The 22,670-nt window shown below is 40.9% G+C and overlaps 1 protein-coding gene across 2 annotated transcripts in view; it reads left to right on the top strand.

Moving 5' to 3' along the window:
• STIM1 (stromal interaction molecule 1) overlaps positions 1-22,670 on the top strand; it is a 220,644-nt gene that overhangs the window by 104,528 nt on the left and 93,446 nt on the right. For both annotated transcript variants that reach the window (XM_075546175.1, XM_075546174.1), the window contains exon 2: positions 18,673-18,803. In XM_075546175.1, the coding sequence (XP_075402290.1) occupies positions 18,673-18,803 (131 nt within the window). The remainder of the gene's footprint in view (positions 1-18,672; positions 18,804-22,670) is intronic.

Below are 22,670 nucleotides of genomic sequence, written 5' to 3'. Positions count from 1 at the left end.
TAACATGTTTATTCTGATTATCAAGACATATGTATTACAAGTTATGTATGAACAGTGCTGTTACATGCCTGGCATCACAATTACTTTATACACAAGAGATGATTGCTAGGTGTATTGCATATAGAAAACTGTTGTACTTACTACATCCTTTTTTCCAACTGGGATTTCTAATAATTTTACAGGGCCATGGCGGTGCTGTCTAGTAAGCGTTAGATTGCTAACTGCAAGGTTGGTGGTTCAAACCCACCAACCACTTTTTGGCAGAAAAATGAGGCTATCTGTGCCCATAGGATTTTCAGCTTCAGAAATCCATAGGGTTTCTATGAGTTGGAAGTGATTTGATGACAGTGAGCGTTGTTTTAGTTGGAGGGGGGGATTATTATAACCCTATGGGGCTATGGACAGACATGTGGTCAGATATCTCGACTGACATGTACCACATGATTGAATTTGAACTTCTTAGCATTGGAGAAGGCCATCAAAATATATGAGTGATTAAGAACTGCTGCTCTTAGAGACTAAATGTCTGGAGGCACTGTGAAGAAATGCTGAATTTCTGCATAAGATCACCATCCCAAAAGATCAAGGTTTGTATTAAAAGATGTGAGAAGATTTGGCCAGACTGGAGCATGTACACTGGTACAGATAAGAACTCACGACACATGGAATCCAGGTCAGATAAACCCCTCAGGAACAGAAATGGGAGTAGTGATATCAAGAGTTTAGGGAGATGGTGGGGGAACTAGGGGAGGAAGGGGGAACCGATCTCCATAATTGACACATACCCTTCCCCCAGGGGGATGAACAATAGAAACATGGGTGAAGGGAGACAGCAGTCAGTATAAGATATAGAAACAATAATATTTTATAATTTATTAAGGGGTCACGAGGGTGGTAGAGTGGGGGAAGGAGGGATAAAAGAGGAGCTGATACCAAGGGCTCAAAGAGAAAGTAAATGTTTAGAAAATGATGATGACAACATATATACAAATATGCTGGATACAATTGATATATGGAATGTTACAAGAGCTGTAAGAGCCCCCAAGAAAATGATTAAAATAAAAAAGATGTGAGAAGGGACAGTTGGCCCATCCAATCAAAACCTGTATCTTTTTTTTTTTAAGTAAACAGTCTTATTGGGACATAATCCAAATATCATACATTTCACTAGTTCACTCATATCAACAAGAGTTGTACAAGCATTACCACAATCCGTTTTAGAACATCGGAACTTGTATCTTGAAACTGATTTTTCCATGGAGGGCTCTAGTAATTATCTCTGCCACTGCCTACTGGCTCTCGCAAAGTACTGCTTGCCCTCTGTATTTGGGCCCAAGTTGGGCACAGGAATTTTCATGTCATACAACTGTGTTTTGTATCATTTTCAGACCATGAAGTCCTAAAGACTTGGGGATAACAATATGAAAATAAGCATAGTTATTGAAACTAGATCGTTTAACTACAAGACATGGCTTCATCTCTATGATGGTTCTGGGCTGGAAGAGAGATGAGTGTGAGTTAGAATGAGTTGATTTCTATAGATTCTTCTACGTCTGAGATTCTGTGATTATTTTCCAGCCTTTTCCTACTTGAAACTTCTAGACCTGACACTGTGCTGTGATTCTTGGGAATAATAAGACCCAACAGCAGGGTGAGAAAGTCAGTGACTTTGATGCAGGTGAGGTACTCCTGATGTAATGTCAGCATTTCTTTCAACTGTTGCTTTACAGGGGAGTACACATATAAGATGAAAACTTAATCTTTGCCCACAATGGTGGTCGGTTTGCTTCTCGTTGACCTTGTTAGTGTCTTTTGATAGAACATGCTTCTTAAGTTCCTCTGAGAGCTAAAGAAGTTGAGGTGCAGAGAAGCTCAGTGACTTACTTGTCCAGGATGTACACTGAATTGGACTAGTGCCCTCAATGCTGTCAACAAATATTTGTTGAATAGATGAGTGAACCAAGAACTGGAGCCTACATTTTATGTTTCCTAGATCATTATTTGTTTCACTGTATTTTTCTGAGCCTGTGGGGGCTTCTGTGAGCATCTTTAGGGCTGTCTGCTTTTTGTTTAATTCTCCCTTTGGGGTACCCCCACTCTGTAGCTGAAGCTATGTGCATTCTTCAGAGGGCGTCATCCCAATTGTGTCCCCACAGAGTGGGAAGGAAAAAACACTCCACCCACTGCAATTCTTTTTTTGTTACTTGTTTTCTGGGATCTGCATATCATTGCTGACAAAGAGTGACTCATACACTTGTATGTGATTTTCTTGGTTCTAAGAGCTTTTTTCCTTAGCTCTGGAATAAATTAGCTAATACCTATGGATAGTTAAAGCTACTTTGCAGCTTTTTCCAGGACACACAAGTTTTTTCTTCTAGCAGAGCCCAGACCATTTTATGTTGGTTGAGTAAAAACTCAACAGCGACAATGTGCCAAGCCATCTATCTAGTGCTCTAGGTCATTAAAAAGACAGGAAGAAGGAAGAAAAGATCCAAATGGATGTCAGAAGAGAGTCTGGAAGTTGCTCTTGAATGTAGTTGCTAAAGCAAAATGGAAGAAATGATGGAGTGAAAGAGTTGAACAGAAGATTTCAAAGGCTGCCTTAAGACAACATTTTAAGCTGGACATCCCTTCCAGAGGGGTAGTGGGGAGGAGATGAGTCACTCAGGGTTCAGTGTAGCAACAATGAAACTCAAAACCTTCCTTTAGTACTTGAACGCTTCCTCTCCTCCCAATTATCATGACCCCAATTCTACCTTGTGGACCTGGTTATACCAGAGGATGTACAGCGGTGCAGTGGGGATCTGGAAACACAGGGAATCTAGGACAGACGAACCCCTCAGGACCAGCGGTGGGAGTGGCGACACCGGGAGGGAAGGGGGTGTAGAAAGGGAGAACCGATCTTGGAGATCTATGTGTAACCTCCTCTCTGGGAGATGGGCAATGGGAAGGTGGGTGAGGGGAGACACGGCAGTGTAAGATAAGATAAAATAATTATTTATAAACTATTAAGGGTGCAGGGGGAAGGGGGGAGTGGGGAGGTAGGGGGAGGGGAAAAAAAGGAAACAGCTGATTCCAGGAACCCAAGTAGAAGGCAAATTTTGAGAATGACCAGGGCAACTAATGTATAAGGGTGCTTTGCTCAATTGATGTATGTATGGATTGAGATAAGAGTTGTATGAGCCCCAATAAAAAGATTTATTAAAAAAGATGAAAGAACTAATTAAAAAAAAAGAAGACAACATTTTAATAATGTGCAAAGACCTGGAATTAGAAAACTGGACGGTTAGAACACACTTGTCATCCCTTAAGCTGAAAGAAAGGAAGGATTCAGGTTGCAATGCTGAGCCCTGCTTGAATAGTGAGTCCTCGTTAAGCTGCTAACTGCACGGTCAACAGTTTGAACCCCCCAGCTACTCTGCAGGTCAAAGATGAGACTGTAGGCTTCTGTAAAGTTTTAAAATTTCAGAAGCCCAAAGGGACCATCGTAGTTTGTCCTGTAGGGTCGCTGTGGGTTGAGGAATTGACTCTGGCAACAGTGGGAGGTGTGAACAAAATACTGACTGACTCGGAAAGCATCAAAAGATGATGAAGAGAACAAGAGGCAGTGTACCAAAAGACCTGGTCAGTGTTCAGCCATTTCAGTTAGCGCAGTGTAAGTTTAAGTTCGAGAACTGACGATGCTGAAAGAAGACGCTACAAGGTGAAAGCCAGGGCTTTGGGAATTGATGGATAGCCAAGTGAAATGCTTTGACAGATGCGTGTAGTGCTGGAGGTGCTTACTTTATCTAAGCCATGATATTTGGAAGACAGCTACTTGGCCAGCAGATTGGAAGAGATCCATGTTTGTGTCCATTCCAAAGAAAGGTGATCCAACAGAATGTGGAAATTATTGAACCATATTATTAATGACATACACAAGCAACATTTTGCTGAAGATATTTCAAAAACAGTTACCATAGTATACACCCAGGGAATTGCCAGAAATTCCAGCCAGATTCAGAAAAGGATATGGAACAAGGGATATCATTGTTGAGTTCAGATGGATCTTGGCTGAAAGCAGAGAAAACCAGAAAGATGTTTCCTGCGTTTTATTGACTGTACGAAGGCATTCGACTGGGTGGATCATAACAAAATGGGAATTCCTTAATGCTTGATTGTCTTATGTCTACCAAGAGGCAATCATTCGAACAGAGCAAGGGATACAACTTTTGAAATCAAGAAAAGTGTATGTTAGACTTGTGTCCTTTCACCATACTTAGTCTTTATGTTGAGGAAATAATCAGAGAACTTGGACTATACGGCATTAGGGTTAGAGAAAAGAATGAAGCTGTCAAGTTTCATTTGACTTACTTACTTTCAAAACCAGGTTAATTGGGAGTTAATAAAGATATCATATGATTCTACAGTTCAATCACATCAAACAGTTTTGTACAATTACTACCACAGTCGGTTTCAAAACATTCCTTGTTGAACTCCTTGACATCAGCTCCCTTTTACTGCCCCCTCCTCAGCATACCCCCCCCAGCAACCCTTATTCTACTTGCTGTCCATATAGTTCATTGATCCTGGCTTTCATATACTGAAAAGCAGACTAACATCAACAAAAATTCAAGAGTGTCTCCCCCAGTGACAAAACACATCTGAGATAAGTCCCAATGTGAAAATAACAAAGCAAACACATGTAGAAAACGACATCAGACTTCATGTGCATCAGAGGGGGATCAACTGACAAGGCTTTAGTCATTTGAATCAGGCTTATCATTTTGATCTTTTATAGTCATCTCTGTTTGGTAACCAGTTTCTTCCCCTCCCTCTATTATGAATAAAGGGAAATCACGGGGGATTATTTCCTATGCAGACCCCCACAAATGTATCCGGGGCTCCCACTGTCATCCGCAGCCTTCTGCAAACCACATTACACACTCAACACCCAGGGAATCAGCAGTCATGATATCAAATGCCGTGTTGCATTGGACAAATATGACCTTTTTAAAGTTTAAAAATGGAAGATGTCACTTTGAGGATTAAGGGGTAAAGTGAGGCGGAATGAGATAACAAATGTATGTAGAAGAGTGCTTGCCATATACTTAAAGTAAGTTGCTATTATTATTACTTATTAAGGGGCCTGGTGGCACAGTGGGTTACTCACTGAGTTGCTAACCACAAGGTCATCATTTCAAACCCACCAGCCACTTCATAGGAAACAAAATGAGGCTTTCTATTCCTGTACAAAGTAAAGGTCTCAGAAGTCCAACAGGGAAGTGCTACTTTGCCCTTTAGGGACTCCCTGAGTTGGAATTGACCTAATGACTGTGAATTATTGTTTAATTTTTTTAATGAAACAAAACATTTACAAAATATCACATTCTCTTACTGATAAATTTTGATAATGAAAAAAAAAGTGGATGCACTGAGGAGTAAGAGCTTCTGTGTGAAGACTTGTGTACAGATAATGAGTCATCTGTGAGGGAAGCATGATGAGCCCTGCTTAAAGTGGTGTTAACCTGATAGAGCTGATAGGGAATTCCAGATCAATTAGTGGGAGAATTGACACCTTGAGATGGGGTGTCATTGCTGAATCATCTCGGAGTATAATCCATTGGTTGTATTTGCAGATAATTCTTGGTAGGAATAGGCAGCAGATATGTAGGACTTGACTAATCTTGCAACGCACATGAATTACCACGAGAGAAATGTGGCAGTACTATTGAAAGCAATGCTTTCATATATTAAAAAACTATATATATATATTTTAGTGGATAAAATATCTAAATACAAATAGATAATCATTGAAGACAGTAGGAGGCAGGGATATCCCCTAAGAGAAGAAAGAACTTTGATTGGGATCAAAGATGGTAGAGAGACTACATGGACGTGCAAATAGGTGTGATGTACGATCAAACCAGACTCTGACCAGTTTCTTTATTATTCCTTTCAGTTCTTTTTCCAGAGAGCTCTACAGAACAGCTCTGGTTAAATGACCGTGCAGTATGCAGACTACGCGTGCCAATCTCACTGTGTGGGTCTATACTTGGCCTGTGGTGCTGGGTGGCATGTTACTAGCTTCTATGCAGATTGCCAGTTTTCACAAGCCAGACTGAGATTGTGTTCTGTGAGGTCAGAGTGGGACGAGTGTGCAGCTACTTCAATCCCACTGGGATAGTGCTACAGAAGAGGGCTCTTCCCTGCCTTCCTTCCTTTCGTCCCCACTTTCTTTCCAGGGCAGCAGAAACTGTGTGCTTAGGCAGGACAGAGCTCCTTGGAGTTTACGCTTTCACTGAAGGAGACTTTGGTTAGCTATCAGCTGTTCCAGCTCTGCTTCTGTTCCATATTTGTGCTTTGATTTTGTCTTTCATCTTTGGTCAAGTGAAGCTTAAACCACATTAGGTTGTGTTTGAACTGGACCATTTCTCATTTTGAGTGGCTTTAAGTGTTTTTAGTTCTTTTTAAAAATCATTTTTTGGGGGGCTCATACAACTCTTATCACAATTCATCCATACATCCATGTGCCAAGCACATTTATGCACTTGTTGTCATCATCATTCTCGAAACATATGCTTTCTACTTGAGCCCTTGGTATCAGCTCATTTTCCCCCTCCCTCCCTCCCTCCCAAACCCTTAATAATTTATAAATTATTATTTTTCATGTTTTGCACTCTCTGACATCTCCCTTCACCAACTTTGCTGTTGTCCATCTCCCAGGCAGGGGGTTATATGTAGATAATTGTGATTTCTCCCCTACCTTCCCTGGTATCGCTACACTCATTATTGGTCCTGAGGGGTTTATCTGTCCTGGATTCTCTGTGTTTTCAATCTCTGGTCTAGCCGGATTTGGAAGGTAGAATTGGGATCATGATAGTTTGGTGGGGGCAGGGAGGGTGGCTTTGGGGGGGAAGGAAGCATTAAAGAACTAGAGGAAAGTGGTATGTTTCATTGTTGCTATACTGAACCCTGACTGGCTGGTCTCCTCCCCGCGACCCTTCTGTAAGGGGATGTCCAGTTGCCTACAGATGGGCTTTGGGTCTTCACTTCACACTTGCCCTCAATCACAATATGATTTTTTGTTCTTTGATGTCTGATACCTGATCCCTTTGACACCTCGTGATCACACAGGCTGGTATGCTTCTTCCATGTGGACTTTGTTGCTTCTCAGCTAGATGGCCTCTTGTTTATCTTCAAGCCTTTAAGACCTCAGACATTTTTTTTTGATAGCCGGGCACCATCAGCTTTCTTCACCACATTTGCTTATGCACCCGCTTTGTTTTCAGCAATCGTGTCGGGAAGGTGAGCATCATGGAATGCCAGTTTAATAGAACAAAGTGTTCTTGTGCTGAGGGAGTACTTTAGTAGAGGCCCACTGTCCATCTGCTAGCTAAATACTAAACCTATATATATGCACATAGATCTATTTCTCCATCATCATATATGAATATATTTACATACGTACATGCCTGTATTTAGACCTCTGTATGCCCTCTGCTTCCTAGTTATTTCCTTTTACTTTCCTCTTGCTATTATTATATTCAGCCTTCATTTGGGGTTCAATAATTCCTCTCAGTTACATTGCCCTTGATCAAGCCCTACTAGGCCTCCTACAGATAGTGACTTAATTGCTACATGGAAAATTCATTTGTAAGCAAACTGAGGTCAGGGTACAAGAAGTACAAAGTCAGAAGTGTTTGTAGAACTTAGAGGTATATCTCACTATGGTGTTTGTTTGTCCTCAGTGTTGTGGATTATATTTTGATGAATGACCCCAGTGGGGAAAGTGAACTTAGTCAGATGTCATAACTTAAAATCTGAGGTTATTTGTGTTCCTGCTGGTTGAGCTAGCTAAAAGCAGTGCCAGTTTTGTCCAAATTAAAGTGCTTCTGCGTCCCTGCCCCTGCTGAGAAGAGGAAGACCTCTTCTAGGGTATGAGGACACAATGTCCTAACAGTGACAGATAGACTGAGTTTTGCCCAGAACTGACCCCTCTCATTTCTGTGTTTAGGTCTGCTGGTTGCCTCAGCTGAGATGTTTTATTTCATTGCAGGATTTCCTGCCAACTCAATTGCTCAAATTAGTTCCTTTTCATCCTCTGCGTCTCCATCTAGACTGCCCCACCCTCACCCTTAGTCTCATCCTCAGATTAGGTCCCATGTTATTTTATCTTTGGAACCTCAAGGTCCTCTACTAGTTCTGAAGGGTTTCTCAGGCTAGTGCTTTAAATATACAGTGTTCCAAGAGCGAGAAGCCTTCAAGGGTTTGCTACAGAGTTGCTTGTCCTATCTGAGTGGTAGCGGATGAGGTAGGATAAATTACTTTTTTTTTTTTTGCTACAAAATTATAGGAAGCCACAGTCCAGCTGAGTTGTTACATACTTGCATGGGGGTGGGGGAATACAATTTAATCCATGACAGATATTTGCCTTTTTTACTGGGTGCATGTTTACACTTATGGTACTTGGGTAAAACTGCAGGTACCTTAACATATATCAAAACTGTGGCATTAACATATACTAGTAATTATTGTATTCCTCAGTTTCATGTATACCATTAAAAAATTAACTCTTTAATAAGGTATTAAAATGATTAATTCCATGATATTTTATCCCACAGTACATGTCTTTTTAGTGTTCTGAATGATGAAATAGGAAGTACACATAAGTGTGTTTAGCAGTTGATGATTACCTCAAGGAAAAACACTTGTGTGATTGAGTTGCAAGTTGAACTACATCCTTTTTTCATGGAACATAGCTTCACTTGAAAGAACAATTTACTGGCAAGCTATGGTTATTCAGACTTGGGTATTTGGAAATATTTCTTGAAAAGAAATGATTTGAAACTATTTTAAAATTAAATGATTTGAAACTATTTTAAAAAATCATTTTATTGGGGGCTTACACAACTTTTTAAAACTCTTTTTGGTTTTATAGATATTTTTATTGATAGATAATTTACATATACAATTTAATAGTTCAATCAGACTTTTAAAGTTATAAAATCATCATAGTCAACTTTAGAATATGTCTTCATTTAAAAAATCATTTTGTTGGGGGCTTGTACAACTCTTATCATAATCCATCCATCCATCCATTGTGTCAAGCACATTTATACATTTGTTGCCCTCATCATTCTCAAAACATTTGCTTTCTACTTGAGCCCTTGGTATCAACTCCTCATTTTCACCCTCCCTCCTAGCCCTTCGCCCTCCCCTTAATAATTTATAAATTATTATTACTTTGTCATGTCTTACACTGTCTGACATTTCCCTTCACCTTCTTTTCTATTGTGTCTCCCAGGGAGGGGTTATATGTAGATCCTTGTGATCAGTTCCCCCTTTCTCCCCAACCTTCCCCTTCCCCTCCTGGTATCGCTACTCTCATTACTGGTCCTGAGGGGTTTGCCTGTCCTGGATTCCCTGTGTTTCCAGCTCTTACTTGTACCAGTGTACATACTCTGTTCTTGCCGGATTTGTAAAACAGAATTGGGATCGTGGTAGTTGGGGGGAGGTACGTGGAGGAGGAAGCATTCAAGAACTAGAGGAAAGTTGTATGTTCCATCAGTGCTACACTGCACCCTGACTGGCTCTTCTCCCTGTGGTGACCCTTCGGTAAGGGGATGTCCAGTTGCCTACAGATGGGCTTTGGGTCTTCACACTCCCCCCCATTCACAATTATATGATTTTTTGTTCTTTGATGCTTGATACCTGATCCCATCAATACCTGGTGATCACACAAGCTGATGTGCTTCTTCCATGTGGGCTTTGTTGCTTCTCAGCTAGATGGCTACTTGTTTATGTAGTTGGAAGAGGTGCCAGCCCCCCACCACTAATCGTGGGTTTAATAAGCACAATTGTATGGTTGATATCTATAAAGATTACAATAAAGTCATCGAGAGCATGAGAGATACAAGAGAGAGAGAAACAATGGAGTCAGACACATTTCATGGTAGTATGCTTGCCTCAGCTCTGCTTGGTGGTCCAGGTGGACAGAGGGGGAAGGAAAGGAGGACAAGGGGAAAGGGAATGGGAGTGAGGACGGGAGAGAGGAGAGGGGGAATTGATGAGAGGCCAAGAGGGGAGCCTGAGAGAGAGCTCTTTATTGCTAACCCAGGTCTGTATACCTTTGGGGGGACATGCAAGCCCACTAATTACAGGTAAAGACACACGTCACAGGAAGGGGTTGCACTATAGGTTATACAGCAGTGAGGAAGACAATCTAGGGATATACAACAATAGGAAGAGGAGGGATTGAGGGTATCCATGTGACAAGGTGGGCGGATCCTAGATTCAGGATGGCAGGCTAATTTTGGATGTCACTGAGCCTGTTTGACCTGTTCCATGGCTCAACCAGAGACCATTATCAGTAGGGTGCGAACTCCACCTACAGGAACCAAATATGTAACTGCAAGCTTTTAGGGAGAAGTAGCCAGTGTCCTTAACAGCAGGGAGTGGGGCCTACCAAGGTTTGGTGACTGCCTTCAAAGAGAAGGTCTCTAAGCTTCTGACCTCCCCCACCATATGCGAGCAAAAAGCCTCTAATGTTTGGTATGTCTTCGAAGGAAACAAAGCTGGTTAAAAGTCTCTTTATAATCCCACAGTATATCTTCAAGCCTTTAAGACCACAGATGCTATATCTTTTGATAGCCGGGCACCATCAGCTTTCTTCACATTTGCTTATGCACTTGCTTTGTCTTCAGCAATTATATTGGGAAGGTGAGCATAATGGAATGCCAGTTTAATAGAACAAAATGCTCTTACTGAGGGAGTACTTGAGTAGAGGCCCAATGTCCACCTGCTACTTTAATACTAAACCTATAAATATATGCACACACACACAAAAAAACAAATAAAAAAACAAAATAAAAAAATATATGCACATAGGTCTATTTTCCCATTGTCATATATAAATATATTTACATACATACATGCCTGTATTTAGACCTCTATAAATGCCCTTTGCCTCCTCCTAGTTCTTTCCTCTATTTCCTTTTACCCTCCTCTTGTCCCACTATCATGCTCAGCCTTCATTTGGGTTTCAGTAATTCCTCTCGGTTACATTGCCCTTGATCAAGCCCTACTAGGCCTCCTATACCTTCCTGGCCATTGATTTTGGATCATTTGTTATTCCCTTGTCCCTGGGTTTGTTAACAACTACTTCCTTTCTTCTGCCTCTACCATGTCCCCTCCCTGGAACCATTGGTCCTGTTGTCTTCTCCAGATTGTTTATCTTACCTATCTTATCTAGCTAGACCTGCAGAGATAATAATATGCAAAAAAACACCCCAAAAAACCAAGACAGAGCAAAACAAAGCAACGAAAGAAAACAAAACAACAGAAAACCAATGACCAAAAAACAAACCCTGTAAATAGTTCAAGGTCTGTTTGTTGACCTTTAGGAGTGTTTTCTTGTTGAATCTGATGGGGTGCCACGCCCTGGCCCCAAAGTCTATTTTTGGCATGGCCTCAGGACTTCCTTGCTTTGTTCTTGGTGTTATGTTGCATGTCCTCGGTGTTTTGCCTCCATGTGATGAGGTCAGATTGGGTGCAATTCCCCTGCTATGTCCTGTGTTGCCCTCCCTCCCCCGTGGGGCTATGGGTCAGTGGGGGATGTAGTGTCTTGTAGTGGGGCTGGCCCTATGGTCCTCTCTCTGTATTGGGTGCTCTCAGCAGGGATATCGTCCTCAAGGCTTGGTGGGCCAGGATGCGCTCCACTCTCTCTCCCCCTTCATTTGCTCCTGTGTGTTCTGATCAGACATGTCCCTCTCCCTGAGCTGTAGCATCAGTGCTGTCCTCTGAAGTAAATTCTTCTGGGGGGAAAAGGGGATTGTCCACGTAGTTGGGATTGGGGCTGGCCCCTCAGACCTCTCGATTGGTTCCCTGCTTTATGCCGGTAGATAGGAAACTATTTTGTGCCATAAAATTTCACCCAAGACACAATTTAAAAGTGAGGAAAATGATTTAGGTAAGTGTACTACTTAAGGAGAACTGTTGATAGGTGTTGTCAAGTTCATTTCAACCCCCAGGGACCCTGTGCAGAACAGAACTATTTCCCAGTCCTGTGCCAGCCTCACAGTCGTTGCTTTGGTGCAGCTCATCCTTGCAGTCCCTGTGAGAATTCATCTCCTTCAGGATCTTCCTCTGTGTCACCGACCCGCTGCTTTACCAAGCATGATGTCCTGCCCCAAGGCTTAGCCCTGCCTGATACCAGGCCCAGCTTATGACAGGCAAAGTCTTGTCTTTCTTGCTTCTAAGGAACACTCTTGCTGTACTTCTTCCAAGATTCATTTGTTTGTTCATTTGAAAATCTGTCATATACTTGATATTTTTCATCCATATCATAATTCAAAGCATCAATTTATTCTCAGTCTTTTTATTCCTTGTCCAGCTTTCACATGAGGCAATTGAAAATCCCGTGCCTTGGGTTAGGCGCACCTTTGTTCTCAAATTGACATCTTTGCTTCTTAATACTTTAGAGGCCTTGTGTCGCAGACATGCCCAAAAGAATACATCATTTGATATCACAAATGCTGCTTTCATGAGTATTGATTGCGGATCCAACTAAAATGAAATCCTTAACAACTGCAGTCTTTCCCCTGTTTATCTTGATGTTGTTTATTGGTCCACTTGTGAAGGTGTTTTCTTTATGCTGAGGTATTATGAAGGCATTGTCTTTCTCCATACTGAAGGCTGTTATCTCTCATCTTCTTCATTAAGTGCTTTAAACCCTTGTTCAGCAAGCAAGGTTGTATCATTTGCATAGTGTTAGTGAGGCTTCTTTAGCTTTTTGGATTATTTGCTGAGCACACAGATTGAGTAGGGATGGTGAAAGGATACAACCCTGACACACACCTGTTTTGATTTTTATCTGTGCAGGACTCTTCTTGGCCTGTGTACCGGTTCCTGCTTTAGCACAGTGAAGTCTGGAATTCCCATTCTATACAACGATACACATAATTTCATTTGATCTGCCTAGCCATTGTATAATCAATTAAAAAATATAAAACATCTTTCTGGTAATCCTGTGGGTTGTTACAAATGATAACTTAGAATTTTGGACAGCTTGTATACTGCCACAGTGAATTTGACAGCTTCCCCAAATTAAAACTGAGAAATTCAGTGCTGGTATTAAAAAACATGATTATTATGATATTGTGTAAATGAAATGTATCAACATCAGAATGAGCTGAATACCGCAATGAGCTAGTAGTTTCCAAATGATAATACTTCATGTTACAAAATCATGCATGGGAAAAATATCCCTTCAAAGTGTAAGATAGACCAATAGATTTTGATGTAATATCATATTTCATGTTTGCATCTTTAAGAAATCTACTATTTGCCAAGTTTCGATGTAGTATCAGGGAAGAATGCTCACATTATCTTAAAAAGGTATTAAAATATTCCTCCTCTTTCCACTGTATGTCTCTGTTTTGATTTTAAGTCATAGCAACATATCACAACAGATTTCATGATCCAGATAGAAGAATTCTATCTGCTATGAGGCCAAACATTAATAAAGAGATTTGCAAACATATAAAACAATCCCAGCATTCTCACTTTTCCTTTGAAAATAGAATTATTTTTCATTAAAATGTCATTTATATTTATATATAAAACACTTAAAACAAATTAATAGCAAAACATTAAATTTTCTAATATTTTAATTATCAGGAATTACTTTGGAATCTTCAATAATTTTTAAATTTGCAAGGAGTCCTGAAGCCTTATATATGATATTCTGCCTTTGCTGTTGGCTTGCTGCTAGGGACATGGTTCCAAACCTACATGGAGATCACAGTCTGATGGGGAAGATGAGTTAAACAGACAATTGCAACACAGTATGATAAATGTTACCAGTGATTTTTATATACATATTTACATACACACACACACACACACATATATATATATATACTTACATATAAATGTTGGAGAAACCCAGACCATTATTCAAAACTTTCTTGTTAGTGGTGAGGCAGTTCTCCTTTGAGATATTGTAAGATGCAAGGTGTGGCTCAAGCAAATGTATGATTTGAGCCATACCCTCTTGTCAGACTGTGACTCAGATATACCCTACCCTTATCCTGTTTAATTAATATATATATAAAAGTTAGGATATATAACACATCATAAAATAGAGGCTAGTACTACCAAATTAAATACTGAACTCACTGCACTACCAGGGCTGTAATTATTTATTGCATTTCCACCCCCATGGAGGTGATAATCTTTTCAGCTGTTGGTGAAGTTGAAAAACTAGATGGTGCCTGGCAGCTCTGAAAGGGTTCACAGTAGAGTAGAAGAAAAAATGTAGAACAAAACTCAAATTATATATATATATATATATATATATATATATATATATATATATATATACACACACACCACACACACATACACGCAGTCTTTATATATCTATATATATCTGATAGAGACACGTACAACCTTTGAGACTATGGCCCTTAGATACTTAAAAAAAAATCCAAAATGAGTTTATTGGAATGGCTCCCACTCATCTTGATTCAGGGCCTTTTAGTGTTGCTTTCGTCTGAAGGAACATCCTTCTGTAAACCTTGCTTTTCCTCCTGTAGGCTGACAGAGGACAGTGGAGCAGCCAACACACAAAACTGTTTGTGTATGGCTGAAGACCGTGGTGATTTTATAGCAGTTTGGGTATTTGACAGCCATGAAGTAGGAATTGGGGCTCTGCACCAGCCACTTCTTATACCCCCTCCTCCTCCTTCTCTTCTGGAAGGGGATGAAGGAGATCATTTGCAAGAGGCATGGTCGCGTAGGGACATTGTCACCACCAGAACCAAACTTCTTTCTTTAAAAAAAATCATTTTATTAGGGATTCATATCAAAATCCATACATACATCAATTGTGTAAAGTACATTTGTACATTCATTACCCTCATCATTCTCAAAACATTTGCTCTCTACCTAAGCCCAAGGCATCAACTCCTCTTTTTTCCCCTCCCTCATGCACGCTTGATAATTTATAAATTATTACTTTGTCATATCTTGCCCCGTCCGATGTCTCCCTTCACCCACTTTTCTGTTGTCCATCCTGTAGGGAGGAGGTTATATATAGATTCTTGTCAGGGGAAGCCAGCCCCTAAGACATCATTATGGGTCCGGTAGGCGCAATTGTACAGCAATAATAAGTAAAGATCATAGTAAAGTTATAGAGAGCGTGAGAGAAAGAAGAGAAATATTGAAATAAATGGAGTCAGGTACAATTCATGGTAGCTTGCTCACCTCAGCCCCACTTGGTGGTCCACATGGAGGGAGAGAGAGATCTTTAATGTTAGCCCAGGCTTTTATATTCTCTGGGGACATGCAAACCCCCTAATTACAGGTGAGGACCCACGTCACAGGAAGGGGTTGTGGTATAGGTAATACAATAATGAGAGGGGGTGGTCTAGGGAAATACATGCAATAGGAAGAGAAGAGATTGGGGGTATACATGTGACAAGATGGGCGGATCCTAGATTTAGAATGGCAGCCTAACCTTGGTTATCCTTGGATGGGTTTGACCTCTCTGGTGTCTCCTACAAGGAAACAGACAACTACTATGCTTATCAGAAGGGAGTGGACCCTACTTGTTGTGGGATAAACAGTGGTGTCTGCTTGCTCTAGATGGCTGATAACTCTTAGGGAGAATGACCCCTGCTCTACTCCTGATGACCTCCAAGTGTATAAGTCATTGGCAAGCAGCTAAATTTGGCATTTATTTGGGGGAGACAGCTTGGGAGAAATCCTTCTGTTACCCACAGATCCTTGTAATCGGCTTCCCCTTTCCAACCCACCTTCCCTCCACCCTCCCAGTATCGCCACTCTCAACATTGGTCCTGAAGGGATCATCCGCCCTGAATTCCCTGTGCTTCCAGTTCTTTTATTTATTTTTTTGTGTGTGTTTCCAGTTCTTATCTGTACCAGTGTACATTTTCTGGTCTAGCCAGATTGGTAAAGTAGAATTGGGATTATGATAGTGGGTGGGGAGGAAGCATTTAGGAACTAGAGGAAAGCTGTATGTTTCATCTTTGCTACCCTGCACCCTGACGGACTTTTCTCCTCCCTGAGACCCTTCTGTAAGGGGATGTCCAGTGGCCTACAAATGGGCTTTGGGTCTCCACTCTGCACTCCCCACTCATTCACTATATGATTTTTTGTTCTGATGATGCCTAATATGTGATCCCTTCAACACCTCATGATCACACAAGCTGGTGTGCTTCTTCCATGTGGGCGTTGTTACTTCTGAGCTAGATGGCCGCTTGTTTGCCTTCAAGCCTATAAGACCCCAGATGCTATATCTTTTGATAGCTGGGCACCATCAGCTTTCTTCGCCACAATTGCTTATGCATCCCATTTGTCCTTGGTGATCGTATCATGGAGGTGTGCAGCCAATGATATGATCTTTTGTTCTTTGATGCCTGGTAACTGGTCCCTTCAGCAAGAAGGGATAGAAAGAACAAAGGGAAATGATGCACACAGGAAGTTGGTAGAGTGCCGTTACATTGTGGGGATTTCAATCAGTGTTATTAAACAAAATGTGTATGATTCGTTGAATGGAAAACCAGTTTGCTCTGCAAACTCACCCAAATCACAATAAAAAGTTATAAACCACCAACCAACTGAAAACGAATGCCTGATCTTTTGTTGCTGCTTGTTCTCGACTCTTAGTTCCAACTATCCTTCATTCCTTCCATAACTTGGCAGGATGTAGGTAGAACATAAACATGAGATATTTCTTTTGTGTGTGTACAATTCATCCCACATTATCATATAAAGCTATTTATTCAGTACATTTCTTACTCTTAATGCAATCTGTGGTTTCCATAAAATAGAACCAACCCAAAGCTGGCCTCCTTGGCATGAAGGCAGCTGAAGTCAAACACTGGTCCAGGAGTTCGTGCTGAGGCACGTCACCTGCCTTTTTTACCTTTGGACATACCATTTCACATTTATGAGCTTCATAGTCGACAGGTTTTGTTGAGCCACATCTATCCTGTCCTGGTTTTCTCTTGTGTTTTTTTTTTAAGTCTGGGCAGTCAAGATCTTTCTTCCATTTCCTTTGGGAGAGACCTGAGGAGTACTCAGCCTACCAAGGGGTTATCAAGATCACAGTCAAAAGTAAAGAGGCAGTTTAGAGTCTAGGAATTAGAAAACTTAACTAGAAATTTTAGCCAAATTGTTGTTTTCATACAGTGGATTTAAGACCTGGAGAAGGGAAATGATCTCCCCTGAGTTACATGATAGAACAAGACTGGATTCCACACTCTCTTCGATGTATATTAGGCAGGCTAGATATTTTTAGGTTTGCAAGAAGTGTCAGTGTCCTGGAAAGCACTGGAGTGGCCTAAACTCTTGTGCTGTTTTTACTGCTGTGTGGTTATGTGGTATAAGGCAAAAGAAACTGTACTTTATGTTTCCCAAGCTGTTGTATCATATGAGCTTTTGATGTCCAATAGATATAAGCTTGATATATCTGCCCATGGCTAACATTTTATATACCAGCCGTGACGAAGTGAACAAAAAGGAAAGCTGCCCATTGTTCAAGTAAAGATTTACAGTCTTGGACACTGTGTGTCCTACAGGGTCACAATGAGTCAGAATTGACTATATGGCAGTAAGAAGAAGAGAAGGAGAGGAAACCCAGTATTCCAGCGCGGGTTTTCCTGTTTCCATGTGTTGTTTTATATTACTATTAACATTATGGGAGGGGGGAGAAGGGAGGGAGGGGAAAAAAAGAGGACCTGATGCAAAGGGCTTAAGTGGACAGCAAATGCTTTGAGAATGATTGGGGCAGGGAATGTATGGATGTGCTTTATACAATTGATGTATGTATATGTATGGATTGTGGTAAGAGTTGTATGAGTCCCTAATAAAATGTAAAAAAAGAAAAAAAAAGAGTTGTATGAGCCCACAATAAAATTATTTTAAATATGTAAAAAAAAAAGTTGTATGAGCCCCTAATAAATTGTTAAAAAAAGGGCAAATAAAAAAAAAACAAAAAATATGGGAATACTTATTTTCATTATCTATGATTTTATTGAGCTGTTAAATCATTGTTTATTTGATTAGCAATTATATCTCCTTTGAATATGTATATATATTTTATTACTAAAAAACCCTCACTGTTGTTGAATTGGTTCTGGTGTAAAGTGACTCTATAAAACAGAGTAGAACTGTTCCACAAGTTTTCCAAGGTTGTAAATCTTTATGGGAGCAGACAGCCTCATCTTTTGCCCAAGCAGTGGCTGGTGGGTTTGAACTTCTGAGTTTCTGGTTAGCAGTCCAACAATTAGCCCACTATGCTACCAACGTTCTTTTTAAAAAATACTAGCAAATTTTGTTTCCCTGTGTTTATCGATCATTTGTATTTTTCCTCTTGTGAATTACCTATGTATTTCCTTTGTCCAGCTTCTACTATATTCTTAGTCTTGTGCTTGATTTTCCTGCCAGTGAACTATCAGGATGATGAACTGTGCCTGGCTAGGAAACGCAGCACTTTCTTAGGACACAGTTAAAGGCTGGTTTAAGTATGACCCTAACTGAACAAGGAGCCCATTCAGGGCTCTCACGAGGAGTCAAATGCTCCAAGCTAAGAAACCTGAGATAGGTGGGAAATAGAGGCTGGGTGACAGCCCTGAGTAATGTTGTCTCTTGTTGTCTCTACAGAGTTTTGCCGGATTGACAAGCCCCTGTGCGACATTGTGGATGAAAAGCTCAGCTTTGACGCTGTCCGCAGTATCCACAAGCTGATGGATGATGATGCCAATGGTGATGTGGATGTGGAGGAAAGTGACGAGGTGAGCTTTCTGCTTGTCCCAGCCCCTGAAGGCTGCCTAGGCACGCTGTCTCCTGTGAAGAGGTGGTCTCTCCTGCTGGTCTGTCCTCTAGGAGGAAGTCAGGGGAGGTGGCGCTCAGAAGGAGAGCAGCCCTCAAGAAGCTCAGAGTGCAGGCCTTATGACTGTGCTGGATTGGCTGAGGATGCTGTTTGAAGGGGGAGATGGGGACCTCAAAGTCCCCCTGGATCCTCATTGTAATGCTTTTGATGATGGAGGTGATCAGTTGGTACTTACTTTGTTCTTGGCATGTGGGAGAGAGGCAAGGCAGTTAGATCTTGCTCTCTGGAAGTTTATTCTCAAGTTGGGAGGAAGAAACAAAAGCTTTCATAAAGATCATTTTGAGTCCAGGATGTAGTTGTTAGGAGCCAGTTGACTGGCCCAGGTAAGAAGAGCTATGGGGATCTCTTCGATAGAGAATACTCCTGTATTGTTTGTCCTCTTGGAATTACTGAAGTGCCAGCTCTACAGAGGTCAGCATACAGAGTCATCATATAGAAGAAGGTGTAGGAATGTGACTTTTAAACCCAGCATGAGCCTGCGGTGTGGAGAAGCTGCTAAGCTATGCCAACTCTTCAGTGATGCAGTTTGTAAACTGAGAATGGGCATAGCCTTGTCTCGCTCCCTGCTTGTTAGCCCACCTTTGCATCTTGAATTCAGTTTTTGGTTCTCTCATTGTCAGGAGGATTTGGAACAGCAGAAACCTAATCATAAAAGAGTGATACCCCCTAATAAAACGATCATAAATAAATAAATATTTTTTTTAAAGCGCAAACTAGCCTACAGTGTTAGAAAGTGAACCAGTGTTTGCTGGAGGATAGGAGAAGGGACAGGCAGAGAAGAAAGGAGGGATTACAAAGGAGCATGAGGGAACTTTTGGAGGTTGATGGATATTTTCATTATCTTGATTATGTTGACAATTTCATCAGTGTAAACATATGTCAAAACTTAACAAATTATACACTTTCAATATGCGCTGTTTGGTTTATGCCAATTATGTATTAATAAAGATGATAAAATTTTTTTAAAAGAGTGACACAAATGATCGAGTGTGGAATCTATAAAATGGGGAGCATTGAATACAGTTTAGTAAATATTACTAATATCTATTATATAAGTACCACATCCTATGCTAGGTACTTATAGGGCAGTCACGAAGACAGGGATAGGTATTTCTCATCTAATTAACAGCCTTGTGAAGAAATGTTAATCTAGAGCAGAAGCGTTTCAGGCAGTGCAAAGTCTATCTTTAAATGTATGAGGTAGAGGAGTAAAAAAAATAAAAGTTATTACGGTAATATCATTTATTGACCTTTTACTATGTGCCAAGTACAGTGTTAAGCTCTTTGTCCAGTTATTCATTTATCTTTCTTAAGAGTCATATGAAGCTGGTATGATTGACAAGGATTGGAGCCTTGGAAAGGTTAAACATTTTGTTCAAGGACACACTGGATTTGAGCTCAGATCTGGTTTCAAAGCCTATGATCTTAAGCACTGCTGGATTGTTTCCATTGGAAAACCTGGACTAATGTAGGGAAAGTAAAGAATAAGCATCTTCTAGACCAATGCTTCACCAAATTGAGTGATAGCACTCCCTGTGGGGTGCTAGAACAATCGGGGAGGCTGCAAAAGCAGATGCCTACACTTTATCTTGGATTGTGGGCTACAGTACAAAGTCTTAATTGCCAAGGGGAGCTGAGTAAAAAAAAATTATATATATATCCCCCCCAAGGGGAGCTGAGTAAACAAACAAAAAAAAAAAGATATATTTCCCCCTACTCCCTGAAAGGGTGTGGGGTAGGCCAAATGCGTTTAGGAACTTATATTCTAGAATAAAGAATTACCTAAAGTGGTGTCTTGGCATAGAAAAGTCTACTTGGTAGATAGTGAACTCCATCACTGAAGTAGGACAAGTGGAATACAGAACTCCAGAGGAGGTTTTATATGAGGGAACTTCAAAAAGTTCATGGAAAAATTTCATTTTTTTTCTCTCTCTCTCTTTCTCTTTTTAAAATTTTAATAAATCATTATTGGGGGCTCTTACAGCTCTTATAACAATCCATACATCAATTGTATCAAGCACATTTGTACATGTGTTGCCATCATCATTTCCAAAGCATTTTCTTACTACTCAAGCCCTTGGTATCAGTTCCTCATTTTTCCCCTCCCTATCCCAACCCTCCCACTCTTAATGAACTCTTGATAAATTTATAAGTTATTTTTATTTTCATATTTTACACCATCCGCTGTCTCCCTTCACCCACATTTCTGTTGTTCGTCCCTCTGGTGGTGGGGTGTGTGTTGTACATTGATCATTGTGTTTGGTTCCTCCTTTCTCCCCCCACCTCCCCCCTATCCTCATAGTATCACTACTCTATTGGTCCATAGGGGTTTATCTGTCCTGGATTCTGTGTGTCGACAGCTCTTATCTGTTTCCATGTACATGCTCTTCTTGTCTAGCCAGTCATGTAAGATAGAACTGGGTCATGATGGGGGGGGGGGGAGGAAGCATTAAAAAACTAGAGGAGTGCTGTGTGTTTCGTTGGTGCTATACTGCTCCATTATCTCTTAATTCCATTCCCCACAAACACTTTTTAAAGCTCTCATGTATTAAGCTGAACCAGATAATATCCAAAGAGCTCAAAGCAGGTAGAACATAGACTTCTTGGAGGAAAGTGGGATGTGGATACAGGGGAAGGGGTAGGGCCGTCTGAGTGGTGGGGAACCCATGTGAATAAAGGTGTGGAGATAGTGAGAAGCAGGGTGGGTTAATTTGATTCGACGGAGAGTTAGAAAGCTAGAGAAGAAATTGAGATCCAGACAAGTCAGACCAAGATACATGTACTTGTAGACTAAGACGATTATAGTTTCTGAGGGAGGAGAATAACCGTCATGAGAGTGCCTGAATTTTTTGTCACATCCAGAACAATAAGTGGCCCTCAAAGTGAAAAAGAAATTGTTGTTGATTCTGCTTAGAGCCATGCTTTTGGTGGTGAGTGGGTCCTGCAAGTTTCCAGATCTCTGTCTCCCCTAAGGCCTCTCTCTCCTCTCAGGCCTGCTCACATGATGGGGAGGAGCGGAAGAGAAAGGCACACAGCTAGGAAGGTGGTAGGATCCAAGATCCACAAATTCCTGGACATTTTTGTCATCTGCTCCGCCTCTTTTTCACTTGCTGTTGAATTTCTTTGTTAATGAAGGGAGGAAGAAAATGTTCTTTTTAGAGGAACGTTACCACAACAGAAAGCTCATCAGCACAAACTGTTCCAAAATAGCGCAAAAGCTGTCAACCCCACTCTTCTCTGCGCCAGTGGTGAGCTGTTCTTTTCCAGCACAGCTTCTGTTTTGCCTTGATTTCAGATACTTTCCCTGCTATCTCAGGCCTCCTAGTCCAGGTTTTCATGACCGTCTGCAAGCTATTGTCTTTGACAAAGAACATAGGGGCAGCAAAATGTGTGTGCTTAGGTCAATCCAAGCATACACGAGGCAACTTTGGAGTTTAGGATCTAACTAGGAAGTTGGTGGACAGCTCAGGGCTTAGAATGTTGGGTAATGGACAGTGAAAACCTAGGTTGTATGGACCATCAGGCACCTGAGATTTTTATGACCCATTTCCAAATATTGCTGATTACGCAAGGACCTTCGTCAGAAAGAATGCTCATTTATTCAGTCTCATATTGGTGAACTTTTCAACCAAACTGTAGCCTCTGTCCTCAATTTTCTTAAACTTGAACTATTTTTGTAAGAACTCTTTCTTCTTACAGGTTACTGTGACCAGTGTTAGCCTTCTTTGCATAATTCACAGTTGTCTGCAGGACCTCATGTAACATTTCT

This window comes from Tenrec ecaudatus, chromosome 4, assembly GCF_050624435.1.
Source record: "Tenrec ecaudatus isolate mTenEca1 chromosome 4, mTenEca1.hap1, whole genome shotgun sequence".
NCBI lineage: Eukaryota > Metazoa > Chordata > Mammalia > Afrosoricida > Tenrecidae > Tenrec > Tenrec ecaudatus.
This window is presented reverse-complemented; position numbering and strand designations above follow the sequence as displayed.